The sequence below is a fragment of the Procambarus clarkii genome, chromosome 58, assembly GCF_040958095.1.
Source record: "Procambarus clarkii isolate CNS0578487 chromosome 58, FALCON_Pclarkii_2.0, whole genome shotgun sequence".
Lineage (NCBI taxonomy): Eukaryota > Metazoa > Arthropoda > Malacostraca > Decapoda > Cambaridae > Procambarus > Procambarus clarkii.
Window position 1 is genome coordinate 34,150,914 of NC_091207.1, and position 18,070 is coordinate 34,168,983.

At 34.8% G+C, this 18,070-nt stretch overlaps 1 protein-coding gene across 1 annotated transcript in view; it reads right to left on the bottom strand.

Annotated features, from left to right (window-relative positions):
• LOC138353495 (uncharacterized) overlaps positions 1-3,648 on the bottom strand; it is a 5,633-nt gene extending 1,985 nt beyond the window's left edge. Inside the window, exons 1-2 of the mRNA XM_069306473.1 lie at positions 3,573-3,648; positions 1,083-1,189 (exon numbers count right to left, since the gene is read on the bottom strand). Coding sequence (XP_069162574.1) covers positions 1,083-1,127 — 45 coding nt within the window. The 5' untranslated portion in view covers positions 1,128-1,189; positions 3,573-3,648. The remainder of the gene's footprint in view (positions 1-1,082; positions 1,190-3,572) is intronic.
• Positions 3,649-18,070: the final 14,422 nt, after the last annotated feature.

Sequence of the window (18,070 nt, forward strand, 5' to 3'; positions counted from 1 at the left end):
CACTTACCATACTCAGGCTAAAAGAATTAAGCAACACTTACCATACTCTTTTTATATTCACTGTTAACTTTTAGCTCATGTGACAGACTTTCCACCTGCTCAACAGTTTCAAGTGGGGATGGAAGAATGTCTTCCAGGATTGGTATATCTCCATGTGTTTTTGACATATGGGTTTCCGTCATTTTGACAATATTCAGGAATTTTGCAAAAATAATGGCATTTACTATTTTTAAAAGATTATTAGCAAATTTACAGAAATGGTGCATTCGGAAGACAAAACCGTGGTAGACATGGTTGGAACAAGTTAGGTGAGAGGGTGGTGGAGGCCAAAACCATAATCATAATCATCTGTATCAAACATTATTACAGGTAAAACCAGTAGGCAGTCTACTGTATTTTATCAAACCGTTATTAGTATAATAGATCTCGTAATAATTTTGCAAAAATAATGGCATTTACTATTTTTAAAAGATTATTAGCAAATTTACAGAAATGGTGCATTCGGAAGACAAAACCGTGGTAGACATGGTTGGAACAAGTTAGGTGAGAGGGTGGTGGAGGCCAAAACCATAATCATAATCATCTGTATCAAACCTTATTACAGGTAAAACCAGTAGGCAGTCTACTGTATTTTATCAAACCGTTATTAGTATAATAGATCTCGTAATAATTTTGCAAAAATAATGGCATTTACTATTTTTAAAAGATTATTAGCAAATTTACAGAAATGGTGCATTCGGAAGACAAAACCAATTTTTCACTTTTGACAATTGAGCACCTGCTACATCCAGATTCTAGGGAGGAAAGGAAGGACGATCTTACTGGATCCCATAGCCTCTCCGAGGCACAAACCAGGCTTTTACATAACCCCCCCCCCCCCTGCACCCGAGCTTTTTAAAATAGTAAATGCCATTATTTTTGCAAAATTATTACGAGATCTATTATACTAATAACGGTAAATAAATAATAAATAGTAAATAAATCAAAATCAGTTACATTATTTTATCTTATTCATAGCATAAATGTTCTCGAAGATTACTAAAAAAAATTGAATTAGACTACAGCAAATTGGCAAACTTTACCTTGTATCTGTTTCCACCGAGTTTGTTTGGGGCGTTCTTCAACATATCAGCAATACTTGTCTCAACATCTCTTTCAGTTGCATTAGTGTGGGTGTTGATACAGGCTTCTGGAAATTTATAAGAATTAATTAATATATATAATTATAATTCACTTTGCTATTCCCCATTCCACAGTCCTCTCGTCCTTCCCACTTCCCTGTCCCCACATCATCCCCACTATTCCCACTTCCCTGTCCCATTGTCCTCCTTACCATTTTCCCCTCCCCTGTCCTTCTTCCTCCCCCACCATCTCCCATTCACCTGTCCCTTTGTCCTCCCCAGCATTCCCCTGTCCCCACCATCCCCAACTCCCCAGTCCCCTCGTCCTCCCCACCATTACCCTCTCCTCTGTCCCCTCGTCTTCCCCACCATACCCCCCTCTCGTCCTCCCCACCATTCCAAACTACCTCATCCGATGCATTCTATAATGGTCTGATGCTTCCATCAGAAAATTGGGAACATCAAATGATCTGATATTCCCATCACTGAAAAATAAGAACAGCTAAAAAAATGAAATGAAAAAAATAAAAAAATAAACTATACTCATGAAATGAACAGTATGGTAAACAACACAGCTCAATTTCAATGCAATGTCACACAAAATTATTAAATCGAAATGAAAATAAATTGAAATCTATGAAAATTCAAATTATCAATACAATCGGAAATATTGAAATAATATCGCAACATAATATAGTGTGGGTTGCTCTTACGTGCAACAGACGGTGCTGTTTTTCAAAAAAGGCATGGTTTTACCTGTCACAAGTGTGGCATCTATACTTATACTCACGAAATGAACGGTATGGTAAACAACATAGCTCAATTGCAATGCAATGTCACAATAACATTTAATAACAATAATAACAATAACATTTAAATATACTTTAAGATATAATCTAGAAGAAAATAAGAACATTGAAACGGTTCATGAACTCGATTTCAATAAAGGACACTATGGGGAACTTTGAAAAACAGTTAATGAGTATAATTAGACAGACTTGTTGCTAGGCAGAGGAGTAAATAATGAGATATATGGCAAATTTTGCAAAATATACGGCACACAAACATTCATACCCAAACAAAGCAAAATGCTAGGTAAGAACAAAGCAGTTGGCCCGTAGGGGAAAGGAGATACCCACAAGACTGGAATACAAGTCATTAACAAGCACACAAGTACTACACTACACAACACTGTTGTTGTATTGGAGTCGCTTTTTTCGCTTATACTCGTACATTCTGTTAAAGAGTGTCAAATTTCTACATTAGACTACCATATTACCTATATTATTGTTAATAATGTATTGACAGATGCAATATGTATTAAAATTCTAAAAATAAGTCATTCATTATATACAATGTGTGATAATTAAAGCTGGTGCATATAACATCCTTGTCAGGCACATGCAAAAGTGAACACTTCCAGAATTGGAGACATGCAGAAATGTAACATATGGAAATAGAGGCATGCCAAAACAAAGACATGCATAAATTCAAATTCTTATCGAAATAATTTCTAGTGATTATTATATAAATTATTCCATCAGTACTAGATCAAATATTCAATACCATCCTCCCATTGGAAAGAGTAATCATGTCCTGTTGGACATTAATTATATGTTGAGATATAATCTAAAAGAAAATAGGGACATTGAAATTGTTGTTAAACTCTATTTCAATAAAGGACACTATAGGGAACCTAGAACCCTGTATTACAAGTGTAAGTGATAATTTTGGAAAATTTAATTAAAGCTAATTGTGTAGGACACCTGGAGATATGGTGCCCATATCTAAAGAATCACATCAACTGGTAAAGGTATAGACTTGCCAATAAGTGGCTCCCAGGTTAGAGGCATAAAATGCCAAAACTAGATGGTAGAATAAAAAGAAGATATTGTAAAAGGTAACCAAACAAAGATGCCACAGAAATATTAGAAAATTAACTTTCGCAAGCAGCGTGGTAGACATGGTTGGAACAAGTTAGGTGAGAGGGTGGTGGAGGCCAAAACCATAATCATAATCATCTGTATCAAACCTTATTACAGGTAAAACCAGTAGGCAGTCTACTGTATTTTATCAAACCGTTATTAGTATAATAGATCTCGAAATAATTTTGCAAAAATAATGGCATTTACTATTTTTAAAAGATTATTAGCAAATTTACAGAAATGGTGCATTCGGAAGACAAAACCAATTTTTCACTTTTGACAATTGAGCACCTGCTACATCCAGATTCTAGGGAGGAAAGGAAGGACGATCTTACTGGATCCCATAGCCTCTCCGAGGCACAAACCAGGCTTTTACACAACCCCCCCCCCCCCCTGCACCCGAGCTTTTTAAAATAGTAAATGCCACTATTTTTGCAAAATTATTACGAGATCTATTATTCTAGAGAATAATGCATATAAATGCATATATGCATATAAATACAAAAGTAAATGTAAATAATTTTACCTTGCACCTAGATCCACCAAGCCTGTATGGCGCGCGTTTCAGTACTTCGGAAATCTAGAACTATCTTGAATCTCTAATCTGCAATGAAACAATACATATTATTGCACTTACCAAAACATGGATGAATGTAGAAAATACAGAACTATTAGCTGAATATCAAATAAATGGATTTAATCTATTTCACACAGATAGATATATTAGATATTATATTATATTCCTTTCCTCCCTAGAATCTGGATGTAGCAGGTGCTCAATTGTCAAAAGTGAAAAATTTGGTTTATTTAACATACACGCCATAGACCGGCTTGGGAAAAAAAATTCATAAAACCCAGGGGCCATAGACCGGCTTGGGAAAAAAAGTTCGTAAAACCCAGGGGCCATAGACCGGCTATGAAAGAAAATTTGAGAAAACCCTGGGGCCATAGAACGGCTATTTAATCCCCTTGAACGGACCTGTGCATGGACCACTGAGGCATAAAAAAAAAACACGGGCCATAGACCGGCTTGGGAAAAAGAAGTTCGTAAAACCCTGGGGCCATAGAACGGCTATTTAATCCCCTTGAACGGACATGTGCATGGACCACTGAGGCATCGAAAAAAAACATGGGCCATAGACCGGCTTGGGAAAACAAGCTAGGTTAGGCTAGGTAAAAAAGAAAGGAGCTAGGTTAGACTATGTATGTTTAAATCTCTGATTTAAACAGAGCCAGTGTTCAGTCAAATAACTGAATTTATCAAATCTTATCCTTGTATAATATACAAGCTGATGTGAGATCCCTGTCTACAGGTGGACTGGAACTATTATCCAGTAGGCAGTCTACTGTATTTTATCAAACCGTTATTAGTATAATAGATCTCGTAATAATTTTGCAAAAATAATGGCATTTACTATTTTTAAAAGATTATTAGCAAATTTACAGAAATGGTGCATTCGGAAGACAAAACCAATTTTTCACTTTTGACAATTGAGCACCTGCTACATCCAGATTCTAAAAAAGTTCGTAAAACCCAGGGGCCATAGACCGGCTATGAAAGAAAATTTGAGAAAACCCTGGGGCCATAGAACGGCTATTTAATCCCCTTGAACGGACCTGTGCATGGACCACTGAGGCATAAAAAAAAACACGGGCCATAGACCGGCTTGGGAAAAAGAAGTTCGTAAAACCCTGGGGCCATAGAACGGCTATTTAATCCCCTTGAACGGACATGTGCATGGACCACTGAGGCATCGAAAAAAAACATTGGCCATAACATTGGCTTGGGAAAACAAGCTAGGTTAGGCTAGGTAAAAAAGAAAGGAGCTAGGTTAGACTATGTATGTTTAAATCTCTGATTTAAACAGAGCCAGTGTTCAGTCAAATAACTGAATTTATCAAATCTTATCCTTGTATAATATACAAGCTGATGTGAGATCCCTGTCTACAGGTGGACTGGAACTTCTATCAACTAATCCATACATCAAACCTGTCCCTTACAGCCCACAATCTATCATTAGGAAAACCATGTGAGAAATCTTTAAGGAATTCTGATAAAGAAAGAGATCTAGGGGTGGTTCTAAATAGAAAACTATCACCTGAGGACCACATAAAGAACATTGTGTGAGGAGCCTATGCCATGCATTCCAACTTCAACAGCATGTTGTGGGGTGCCGATATTGTGTGCTAGGTTAGGCTAGGTTAGGCTAGGTAAAAAAGAAAGGAGCTAGGTTAGACTATGTATGTTTAAATCTCTGATTTAAACAGAGCCAGTGTTCAGTCAAATAACTGAATTTATCAAATCTTATCCTTGTATAATATACAAGCTGATGTGAGATCCCTGTCTACAGGTGGACTGGAACTTCTATCAACTAATCCATACGTCAAACCTGTCCCTTACAGCCCACAATCTATCATTAGGAAAACCATGTGAGAAATCTTTAAGGAATTCTGATAAAGAAAGAGATCTAGGGGTGGTTCTAAATAGAAAACTATCACCTGAGGACCACATAAAGAACATTGTGTGAGGAGCCTATGCCATGCATTCCAACTTCAACAGCATGTTGTGGGGTGCCGATATTGTGTGCTAGGTTAGGCTAGGTTAGGCTAGGTAAAAAAGAAAGGAGCTAGGTTAGACTATGTATGTTTAAATCTCTGATTTAAACAGAGCCAGTGTTCAGTCAAATAACTGAATTTATCAAATCTTATCCTTGTATAATATACAAGCTGATGTGAGATCCCTGTCTACAGGTGGACTGGAACTTCTATCAACTAATCCATACATCAAACCTGTCCCTTACAGCCCACAATCTATCATTAGGAAAACCATGTGAGAAATCTTTAAGGAATTCTGATAAAGAAAGAGATCTAGGGGTGGTTCTAAATAGAAAACTATCACCTGAGGACCACATAAAGAACATTGTGTGAGGAGCCTATGCCATGCATTCCAACTTCAACAGCATGTTGTGGGGTGCCGATATTGTGTGCCATCACATGTAAACCAATCAAGCCCACAAATACGTCAACATGGACCAGCATTACACCGTCTAACATACTCTGTCAGATGTAACAACTAAATTTGTGAATTCAAGACCTAATCTATTGCATAACACAGTGTTAGTACGAGAAAAACATTACTTACATTCGAAGCCGTGTTTTAAAATTGCGGCGGTCTTGTACTGACGCTCCAAACTGTGTGTTCGTTTGCGTATGATGAACGTGTGACAATTTACTACAACAATTATTTAATTATTCTTATTCTTTATTTTAATATTTTTAGGGTACATGAAATTTCAAACTTATTTGCACACAATAATATAATTGCATTGTCATAACCTTTATATATTACGGAAAATACGATGACATGAACGAAGTCAAAGTGAAGTTGAAGTCAAAGTCATTCGCCGAACGTATTAGTCATTTTTTTTCTCCCAAACGATAGGGGTAACAAATCCACAGAGAATATAAGAAATTGAAATTGAAATTGAAATTGAAATAAGTTTAGAGAGAATATAAGTGTACAGTAAAGTCAATTTTATTCAGGAAAGTACATACATAGTTGATTTACAAACATAATGTTGGATTTATAGATAGAGCTAGTGCATACAATACCTAAAGCCACTATAGTAGGCCTATAGCATTTCAGGCAACCGGGCAGTATATATGGACCCCTTACTCAAATCTCTGAATATGTTAGATATTAAGTCCCTGCACATACTCTCATGTGTATTTTATATATATAAAACGCTGCACTGTAATGTCAATCCTGACTTTAAAAGCTTCCTAGAAGGTTGTAACAGATCCCATGAGCACCACACCAGAAACAAATACCTATTTGATATTCCAAGAGTACGACTTAGTCAAACTAGAAATGCTTTACAAATCAAGAGACCTCGAATGTGGAATGACCTTCCCAATTATGTTAAAAACTGTACCTCTCCCAACCAGTTTAAGATAAATAAAGATAAATTTATAAGTTAAGAAAAATTCCACAAATCAACAACCCTGTTACTGACCCTGTATTTACCCAAGTCTTTCCTAAATCTAAACTTATCCAATTTATACCCATTGTTTCGTGTTCTATCTTGTGTTGACAATTTTAATACCCTATTAATATCCCCTTTGTTATATCTATTCAGGAAATTGTGGTTGATCTCGAACCCATTGATAATGTGACGACTTATACAGAATTTTGTAACTATATCATCAAGATTGTAACCAGCTTAGCTAAATGTAGTGTGGGGTTCAGTCCCTAAGCCCATATATGTGCCTCTCTAACCATTTAGGTTACAGGGCAAAAACATAAAAACAAAGGTAACTGCAGAAGGCCTATTGGCCCATACCAGGCAGCTCCTATCTATAACAGATAAACACTAAGTACTACCTAATTAACTCAATGTAACCTACCAACCTAACCCCCAAAATGTCAATCCATATCTTTTATTTTAAACAATGCTGTTTTGTTGACCAAATTGTATTTTTACTCTTTTTCTGTCATGTTTCTCCCACCCCTGTTTTTTCCCTTTTTTCTTATTTTTTCTCAACATAATTCATACTTTAATTATGCGGATCAGGACATCACCTGATCAAACACATCAAACATCGTTTGACCACCATCAAACACACACATTTCGTGTGTGTTTGACGCTCACTGATATGTACCAGCGTTGTTTTATATATGGTGCTATTCTATCTTACGCTTTGTTGCTCTTTTTTACCTACGGGCTCATAGAACATTCTATTGCGAAAACATTGGCACAAAAATGAATGACGTACATACAATAATAATGTCAGGACAGTGATATAATTATAAACTTTCAAAGCACTGTATCGCCCATGTGTCGTCTTGTCACCAATACTGGGTAACAGTTCCGCCACTTCCCACACTCTTGCGGGTGGGCAGCGACCATTATTCTACGTTTATATTCATATCACCGTGTTGGGAATTTCATTGCGAGTACATTGATACCAAAATTAACGCTGTAGGACAAGTGTGGAAGTGATAACAATCCCAAGAGTAAAAACATTTTGTTGCTCTTGGGCACTCACGGCGAGTCATCTACGTAGGTATTTATTGGGTGCTGGTATTCATATAACTTTTGGTGACCGTTTTTGCTGATTTTCTTCTAGAGAATGTTATTGCGAACACGTTGGTACCAAAATGAAATACATAGCTCGAGAACTAAGGTCAGGAGAGTAAAAAGAGTATACACATTTTTGTTTTGACGCTTAATTAAGGTTATTGTGAGTACTCATCGCCTGCCTAGAAACTGGAACTAGTAATTCCATCTATCATACATATCATACAAGAGGAGCCACACATCTATGGATCATCCAATAAAATCAGCAGACTTCTAGATGTTACTACTGCTCGGCTTAGACTCGGTTACAAGTATCTCTGGGAATTCTCATTATCTGCTGATGTAGACCTGACCAAATGTAAACTGTGTCAACAAAATTATTCGCACACCCTCCGTCACTATGTGATGGAGTGCGAAAAGATACATGAATTTAGAGACAATTCTATAACCAATGTTCCAGCGATGTGTCAATATTTCATTCAAAATGATCTGCTACCAGAAATTTTAGCCAAATATCCCCAGTTTGCTAACTGTAGATAACAACTAAGTGATTGTAACCTATCCACCGCTGCCCACTGGATGGGGGACGGTGTGCAGGACAAACATATAAATTTTGATACTAGCTCTCCACATATGTCAGTTGCTTAATTTAGAACCTGTACTTGAGGTCGATCTCGAACCCATTGTTGATGTGATGACTTATATTGAATTTTGTAACTAGCTCATCAAGATTGTAACTTGCTTAGCTAAATGAATTGTGGGGTTCAGTCCCTGAGCCCATTATGTGCCTCTGTAACCCTTTCCACAACCGCCCACAAGATGGGTATGGGGTGCATAATGGGGTGGGGTGTCTTGGCCAAACGTGCCACATCAAAACCACAAGTTGACATTGAATGTGAATTAACAATGAGACAAGTAAGATTTATACTAATACATTTATACTAACTCTGTTGAGCGTTGACCATTTATACATCAAATCTGTTGATGTGAGCACTTTAGTTTAGTCTGCCGTTTAAAGAAAAAAAGAGCATATCAATGGTATATCACAGAAAACGAATTTATCATAAACTCATGTATTTGTCTTATCATATTGAACTGCATTCATATTTTTAATATATAACAATATGAATATACAAATTTCTGTAAATCCCCTACCTTGTTGGAATCTGTGGAAATGAATGAGCAAATGTGCTGGCTGAAGGCGCTGAAGGAAACCACATTGGTTTCATTTTGGATACAAATGTCCATGGAAATTCAAAATGGAAACTAATTATATAGTTGAACCTGCAGAGACGAGTTTAAGAATCTGTGTTGAGAGTGATGGACACAGCCTTCACAATTATACTTCAGAGAATGTAAACATCTAAGAGTCATTAGAAATATGTGTAGAATAATAAACCCTACATTGTTTGAGTTAGGGAAAACACCATTTGTGATATATAGATACTATAGCTGTTCCTAAAGATTCACCCTTTTTTGCACCAGCAAGATAACATATAAGATTTTAAGAGTTGACGAATGTTAATTTTCTTGTTTGATAAACTGTGAACTTGAGACATAGTTAATAAGAACATATTAACACAACAAAATGTTTTCAGAATCCTTAACACCACTTTCCAACAACTTATATAATTTATATAAATTATTTTAGAGAATAATACATAAATTATATATTTAAACATGATATAGTGTTTAGTGGAATGTATAAGGAGTCAAATTGTGTTAAAAAGAGCAATTTTTAGAAAATTTGGAAAAATACTTTTTTCTGTTCAAATTATAACTAAATGGATTATAAAGGTTTCACTCAGCCAATATATATCATTCACAATTTATTAATGAATTTTACAAAAAAACACCATAAATTTTATATTTAAACATGTAAAAACTATTTGTTTTACATTTGGAAGAAAATAATTGTAGAAAAACAATTTATAATTAAACCTTTGTGTTTGGATTTTTTGAGTAAAAGTTTCTCAAAGGCTTTCCTGCACCATTCTCAATGCAAATCATTCCCACACCTATGGCAAGAGATAGGCGAACGTTGTGTAGATGATTTGTGTTTGCTGGGCTAACGCCACTTTCAGTACTTGGCATATGTTGGGTATAAAAAGACGTAATTTCAAACTGCGAATACGTGCAGAAAGGCAGAATTTGGCTCCAAAATATGGCTCAGGCCTCGAAATTGGGATGTTTGGGATATTTTGAAAACTGCAGGGGAGTTTGGGACAAATATGACCAAACGCAACTTTCAGTACATGGCATATGTTGGGTATAAAAAAGTCGTAATTTCAAACAGCGAATACGTGCAGAGAGCAAGAATTGGGCTCAATAATATCGCTCAGGCCTCGAAATTGGGATGTTTGGGATATTTTGAAAACTGCAGGGGAGTTTGGGACAAATATGACCAAACGCCGCTTTCAGTACTTGGCATATGTTGGGTATAAAAATCATAATTTCTAACTGCGAATACGTGCAGAGAGCCTGAATTTGTCTCCAAAATATGGCTCAGGACTCGAAATTGGTATGTTTGGGATATTTTGAAAACTGCAGGGGAGTTTGGGACAAATATGACCAAATGCCGCTTTCAGTACTTGGCATATGTTGGGTATAAAAAGACGTAATTTCAAACTGCGAATACGTGCAGAGAGGCAGAATTTGGCTCCAAAATATGGCTCAGGCCTCGAAATTGGGATGTTTGGGATATTTTGAAAACTGCAGGGGAGTTTGGGACAAATATGACCAAACGCCACTTTCAGTACATGGCATATGTTGGGTATAAAAAAGTCGTAATTTCAAACAGCGAATACGTGCAGAGAGCAAGAATTGGTCTCAATAATATCGCTCAGGCCTCGAAATTGGGATGTTTGGGATATTTTGAAAACTGCAGGGGAGTTTGGGACAAATATGACCAAACGCCGCTTTCAGTACTTGGCATATGTTGGATATAAAAAGATGTAATTTCAAACTGCGAATAAGTGCAGAGAGGCAGAATTTGGCTCCAAAATATGGCTCAGGCCTCGAAATTGGGATGTTTGTGATATTTTAAAAATTGCTGGGGGGATTGGGACAAATGTGACCAAATGCCGCTTTCAGTACTTGGCATATGTTGGGTATAAAAAAGTCGTAATTTCAAACAGCGAATACGTGCAGAGAGCCTGAATTTGGCTCCAAAATATGGCTCAGGCCTTGAAATTGGGATGTTTGGGATTTTTTGAAAACTGCAGGGGAGTTTGTGCAAAATGTGACTCATTGCCGCTTTCAGTATTTGGCATATGTTGGGTATAAAAATTCGTAATTTCAAACTGCGAATACGTGCAGAGAGCTTGAATTTGGCTCCAAAATTTGGCTCAGTCCTCGAAATTGGGATGTTTGGGATATTTTGAAAACTGCAGGGGAGATTGTGCAAAATGTGACTCATTGTCGCTTTCAGTACTTGGCATATGCTGGGTATATTAAGTCATAATTTCAAACTGTGAATACGTGCAGAGAGCCAGAATTTGGCTCCAAAATATGGCTCTGGCCTCGAAATTGGGATGTTGAGGATATTTTGAAAACTGCAGGGAGGTTTGGGATAAATGTGACCAAACGCCGCTTTCAGTACTTCACATATGTTGGGTATAAAAACTCGAAATTTCAAACTGCGAATACGTGCCGAGAGCAAGAATTTGGCTCCAAAATATGGCTCAGGCCTCGAAATTAGGATGTTTGGGATATTTTGAAAATTGCAAGGGGGAATTGGGACAATGTGTCCAAACGCCGCTTTCAGTACTTGACATATGTTGGGTATAAAAAAGTCACAATTTCAAACTGTGAATGCGTGCAGAGAGCCAGAATTTGGCTCCAAAATATATAGCTCAGGCCTCGAAATTGGGATATTTGGGATATTTCGATAACTGCAGGGGAGTTTGTGCAAAATGTGACTCATTGCCGCTTTCAGTACTTGGCATATGTTGGGTATAATAAGTCGTAGTTTCAAATTGCGAATACGTGCTGAGAGCCAGAATTTGGCTCCAAAATATGACTCAGGGCCACGAAATTGGGATATTTGGGATATTTTGAAAACTGCAGGGGAGTTTGGGACAAATATGACCAAACGCCACTTTCAGTACATGGCATATGTTGGGTATAAAAAAGTCGTAATTTCAAACAGTGAATACGTGCAGAGAGCAAGAATTGGGCTCAATAATATCGCTCAGGCCTCGAAATTGGGATGTTTGGGATATTTTGAAAACTGCAGGGGAGTTTGGGACAAATATGACCAAATGCCGCTTTCAGTACTTGGCATATGTTGGGTATAAAAAGACGTAATTTCAAACTGCGAATACGTGCAGAGAGGCAGAATTTGGCTCCAAAATATGGCTCAGGCCTCGAAATTGGGATGTTTGGAATATTTTGAAAACTGCAGGGGAGTTTGGGACAAATATGACCAAACGCCACTTTCAGTACATGGCATATGTTGGGTATAAAAAAGTCGTAATTTCAAACAGTGAATACGTGCAGAGAGCAAGAATTGGGCTCAATAATATCGCTCAGGCCTCGAAATTGGGATGTTTGGGATATTTTGAAAACTGCAGGGGAGTTTGGGACAAATATGACCAAACGCCGCTTTCAGTACTTGGCATATGTTGGATATAAAAAGATGTAATTTCAAACTGCGAATACGTGCAGAGAGGCAGAATTTGGCTCCAAAATATGGCTCAGGCATCGAAATTGGGATGTTTGTGATATTTTAAAAATTGCTGGGGGGATTGGGACAAATGTGACCAAATGCCGCTTTCAGTACTTGGCATATGTTGGGTATAAAAAAGTCGTAATTTCAAACAGCGAATACGTGCAGAGAGCCTGAATTTGGCTCCAAAATATGGCTCAGGCCTTGAAATTGGGATGTTTGGGATATTTTGAAAACTGCAGGGGAGTTTGTGCAAAATGTGACTCATTGCCGCTTTCAGTATTTGGCATATGTTGGGTATAAAAATTCGTAATTTCAAACTGCGAATACGTGCAGAGAGCTTGAATTTGGCTCCAAAATTTGGCTCAGTCCTCGAAATTGGGATGTTTGGGATATTTTGAAAACTGCAGGGGAGATTGTGCAAAATGTGACTCATTGTCGCTTTCAGTACTTGGCATATGCTGGGTATATTAAGTCATAATTTCAAACTGTGAATACGTGCAGAGAGCCAGAATTTGGCTCCAAAATATGGCTCTGGCCTCGAAATTGGGATGTTGAGGATATTTTGAAAACTGCAGGGAGGTTTGGGATAAATGTGACCAAACGCCACTTTCAGTACTTCACATATGTTGGGTATAAAAACTCGAAATTTCAAACTGCGAATACGTGCCGAGAGCAAGAATTTGGCTCCAAAATATGGCTCAGGCCTCGAAATTAGGATGTTTGGGATATTTTGAAAATTGCAAGGGGGAATTGGGACAATGTGTCCAAACGCCGCTTTCAGTACTTGACATATGTTGGGTATAAAAAAGTCGCAATTTCAAACTGTGAATGCGTGCAGAGAGCCAGAATTTGGCTCCAAAATATATAGCTCAGGCCTCGAAATTGGGATATTTGGGATATTTCGATAACTGCATGGGAGTTTGTGCAAAATGTGACTCATTGCCGCTTTCAGTACTTGGCATATGTTGGGTATAATAAGTCGTAGTTTCAAATTGCGAATACGTGCTGAGAGCCAGAATTTGGCTCCAAAATATGACTCAGGGCCACAAAATTGGGATATTTGGGATATTTTGAAAACTACAGGGGAGTTTGTGCAAAATGTGACCCCGCTTGCAGGACTTGGCATATGTTGGGTATAAAAAATCGTAATTTAAAACTGCGAATACGTGCAGAGAGCCAGAATTTGGCTCCAAAATATGGCTCAGGCATCAAATTTGGGAAGTTTGGGATATTTTGAAAACTGCAGGGGGGTTTGTTCAAAATGTGACTCACTGCCGCTTTCAGTACTTGGCATATGTTGGGTATAAAAAATCGTAATATCAAACTGCGAATACGTGCAGAGAGCCAGAATTTGGCTCCAAAATATGGCTCACGCCTCCAAATTAGGATGTTTGGGATATTTTGAAAACTGCAGGAAGGTTTGGGACAAATGTGACCAAACGCCGCTTTCAGTACTTCGCATATGTTGGGTATTAAAAAGTCGTAATTTCAAACTGCGAATACGTGCAGAGAGCCAGAATTTGGCTCCAAAATATGGCTCAGGCCTCGAAATATGGATGTTTGGGATATTTTGAAAACTGCAGGGGAGTTTGTGCAAAATGTGAATGTGACCAAATGTGACCAAACGCCGCTTTCAGTACTTCGCATGTGTTGGGTATAAAAAGTCGTAATTTCAAACTGCGAATACGTGCAGAGAGCCAGAATTTTGCTCCAAAATATGGCTTAGGCCTCGATATTGGGATGTTTGGGATATTTTGAAAACTTCAGGAAGGTTTGGGACAAATGTGGCCAAACGCCGCTTTCAGTACTTCGCATGTGTTGGGCATAAAAAGTCGTAATATCAAAAAGCGAATACGTGCAGAGAGCCAGAATTTTGCTCCAAAATATGGCTCAGGCCTCCAAATTGGGATGTTTGGGATATTTTGAAAACTGCAGCTGAGTTTGGGACAAATATGACCAAACGCCACTTTCAGTACATGGCATATGTTGGGTATAAAAAAGTCGTAATTTCAAACAGCGAATACGTGCAGAGAGCAAGAATTGGGCTCAATAATATCGCTCAGGCCTCGAAATTGGGATGTTTGGGATATTTTGAAAACTGCAGGGGAGTTTGGGACAAATATGACCAAACGCCGCTTTCAGTACTTGGCATATGTTGGGTATAAAAATCATAATTTCTAACTGCGAATACGTGCAGAGAGCCTGAATTTGTCTCCAAAATATGGCTCAGGACTCGAAATTGGTATGTTTGGGATATTTTGAAAATTGCAGGGGAGTTTGGGACAAATATGACCAAACGCCGCTTTCAGTACTTGGCATATGTTGGGTATAAAAAGACGTAATTTCAAACTGCGAATACGTGCAGAGAGGCAGAATTTGGCTCCAAAATATGGCTCAGGCCTCGAAATTGGGATGTTTGGGATATTTTGAAAACTGCAGGGAAGTTTGGGACAAATATGACCAAACGCCACTTTCAGTACATCCCAGCAAACAATTTTAGGTTGCCACAACATATCTGGAAAGTATTTGAAAGGATTGGAAACGTTTGTTTTATCGTATCAGATACGATATTGTGTGTGGACTTAAATAGGTTTCCAAAACTTATAACCAAGACATATGTATCTAACACTAATTTGAGATGTTGTGGCAACTTTACACTCCTAACATGAGTCATTCATAATCCATTCATACACCAATATGAATCTCTTGTGAAAGGTTTCAGCCTTATCTGAACCCTTTTCACATCTTTGTGTTTAAAGTTAAATTTCTTGAAATTAAATTATATTATTTTATATTATATTATATTATTTTTATTATATTTTATTTTATAATGTATTATTATTTTTCTTATATTTTTTTATATTATATTATTGTTTTCAATTTAAATATTAAAACCAATTTAAGGGTAAAAAAATCAAATAATTTATATTTCTTTTATTATTTAATAACAAATCAGCAAAAATACAAAAACATATGACCTATATAATTATATATATATAATATATATATAAATAATATATATGTATGTAAATAATTTATATAATATATATATATATATATATATATATATATATATATTATATATATATATATATATATATATATATGTCGTACCTAGTAGCCAGAACGCACTTCTCGGCCTACTATGCAAGGCCCGATTTGCCTAATGAGCCAAGTTTTCCTGAATTAATATATTTTCGCTAATTTTTTTCTTATGAAATTATAAAGCTTCCCATTTCATTATGTATGAGGTCAATTTTTTTTTATTGGAGATAAAATTAATGTAGATATATGACCGAACCTAACCAACCCTACCTAACCTAACCTAACTTATCTTTATAGGTTAGGTTAGGTTAGGTAGCCGAAAAAGTTAGGTTAGGTTAGGTTAGGTAGGTTAGGTAGTCGAAAAACAATTAATTTATGAAAACTTGGATTATTAGGCAAATCGGGCCTTGCATAGTAGGCTGAGAAGTGCGTTCTGGCTATTAGGTACGACATATATATATATATATATATATATATATATATATATATATATATATATATATATATATATATATATATATATATATATATATATATATATATATTAGTGTAATATATAAGAATGTAGTGTAATAGTACATATATTATATATTATATATATATATATATATATATTTATATATAAATAATATATTTATATATAAATAATATATTTATATATAATATATTTATATATAAATAATATATATATATATATAAATAATATATATATATATATATAAATAATATATATATATATATAAATAATATATATATGATAACCATCTTTGTAACCTATATGTAACTCCCTCTTTGTAACAAAGTTCAAATAAAGCAAATATATATGTGTACATACAAAAGAATGGGGGTGGTAGAAGATAATATTAGTGTTTAGTGAGTGACAAGGTCTCCTCTGAATACTTTTTATTTTCTTCTCCGAGGCTATGGGTCCCCACATTGGCACCAGAGGTCTTCCTCACAAACTTTTTATATAATATATATATATAAATAATATATATATAAAGGTAAAACTAGCTATACGTAGATATATGATAACTAACCAACCCTACCAAACCTAACCTAATATATATATATATATATATATATATATATATATATATATATATATATATATATATATATATATATATATATATATATATAAATATATATATATATATATACATAAATATATATATATATATATATATATATATATATATATATATATATATATATATATATATATATATAAATATATATATATATATATATATATATATATATATATATATATATCTATAAATATATATATATATATATATATATATATATATATATATATATATATATATATAAATATATATATATAAATATATATATATATATATATATATATATATATAAATATATATATATATATATATATATATATATATATATATATATATATATATATATATATATATAAATATATATATATATATATATATATATATATATATATATAAATATATATATATATATATATATATATATATATATATATATATATATATATATATATATATTATAATATATATACACACATATATATATATAGGTTATATATAGGAATCTATATGTGTCTATATATAGACACATATAGATTCTTCTATATAGACATTAGCCATTTTCATTCTTCGTCATATCCAAGTCTGCTGTGTGATGCACATGTCTTCTTGCTTCACCACCCTGTAATGAAATATTGTTTGTTACTAATTGTTTTCAATAATACATTATTTTATTATATAATATTTAATTTATTAATTAAAAACCGTTTCCATATTATAGAAAAAAAACTAAAACAAGAATCTATATAAAACTATAGAATAGAATAGAATAGAATAATAGAATAGAATCTATATAGAATCTATATATCATATATATATTTATAAAAATAAATATATATATATATATTTATATATATATGTGTGTATATCACGAAAATAAACACGTGATTAAGAATGTGACAATGTCAGACCACGGAGGAAGAATGAAACAGGAATTTCCTTAAGTACTTTTGTATATTAAATACATCTTCAGAAGGACCTTCTGAAGATGTATTTAATATACAAAAGTACTTAAGGAAATTCCTGTTTCATTCTTCCTCCGTGGTCTGACATTGTCATATTTATATATATATATATATATATTATTATTTCCTGCATTATTCCAGCCCATTATTAGAGATAGTAGCCACCTCTT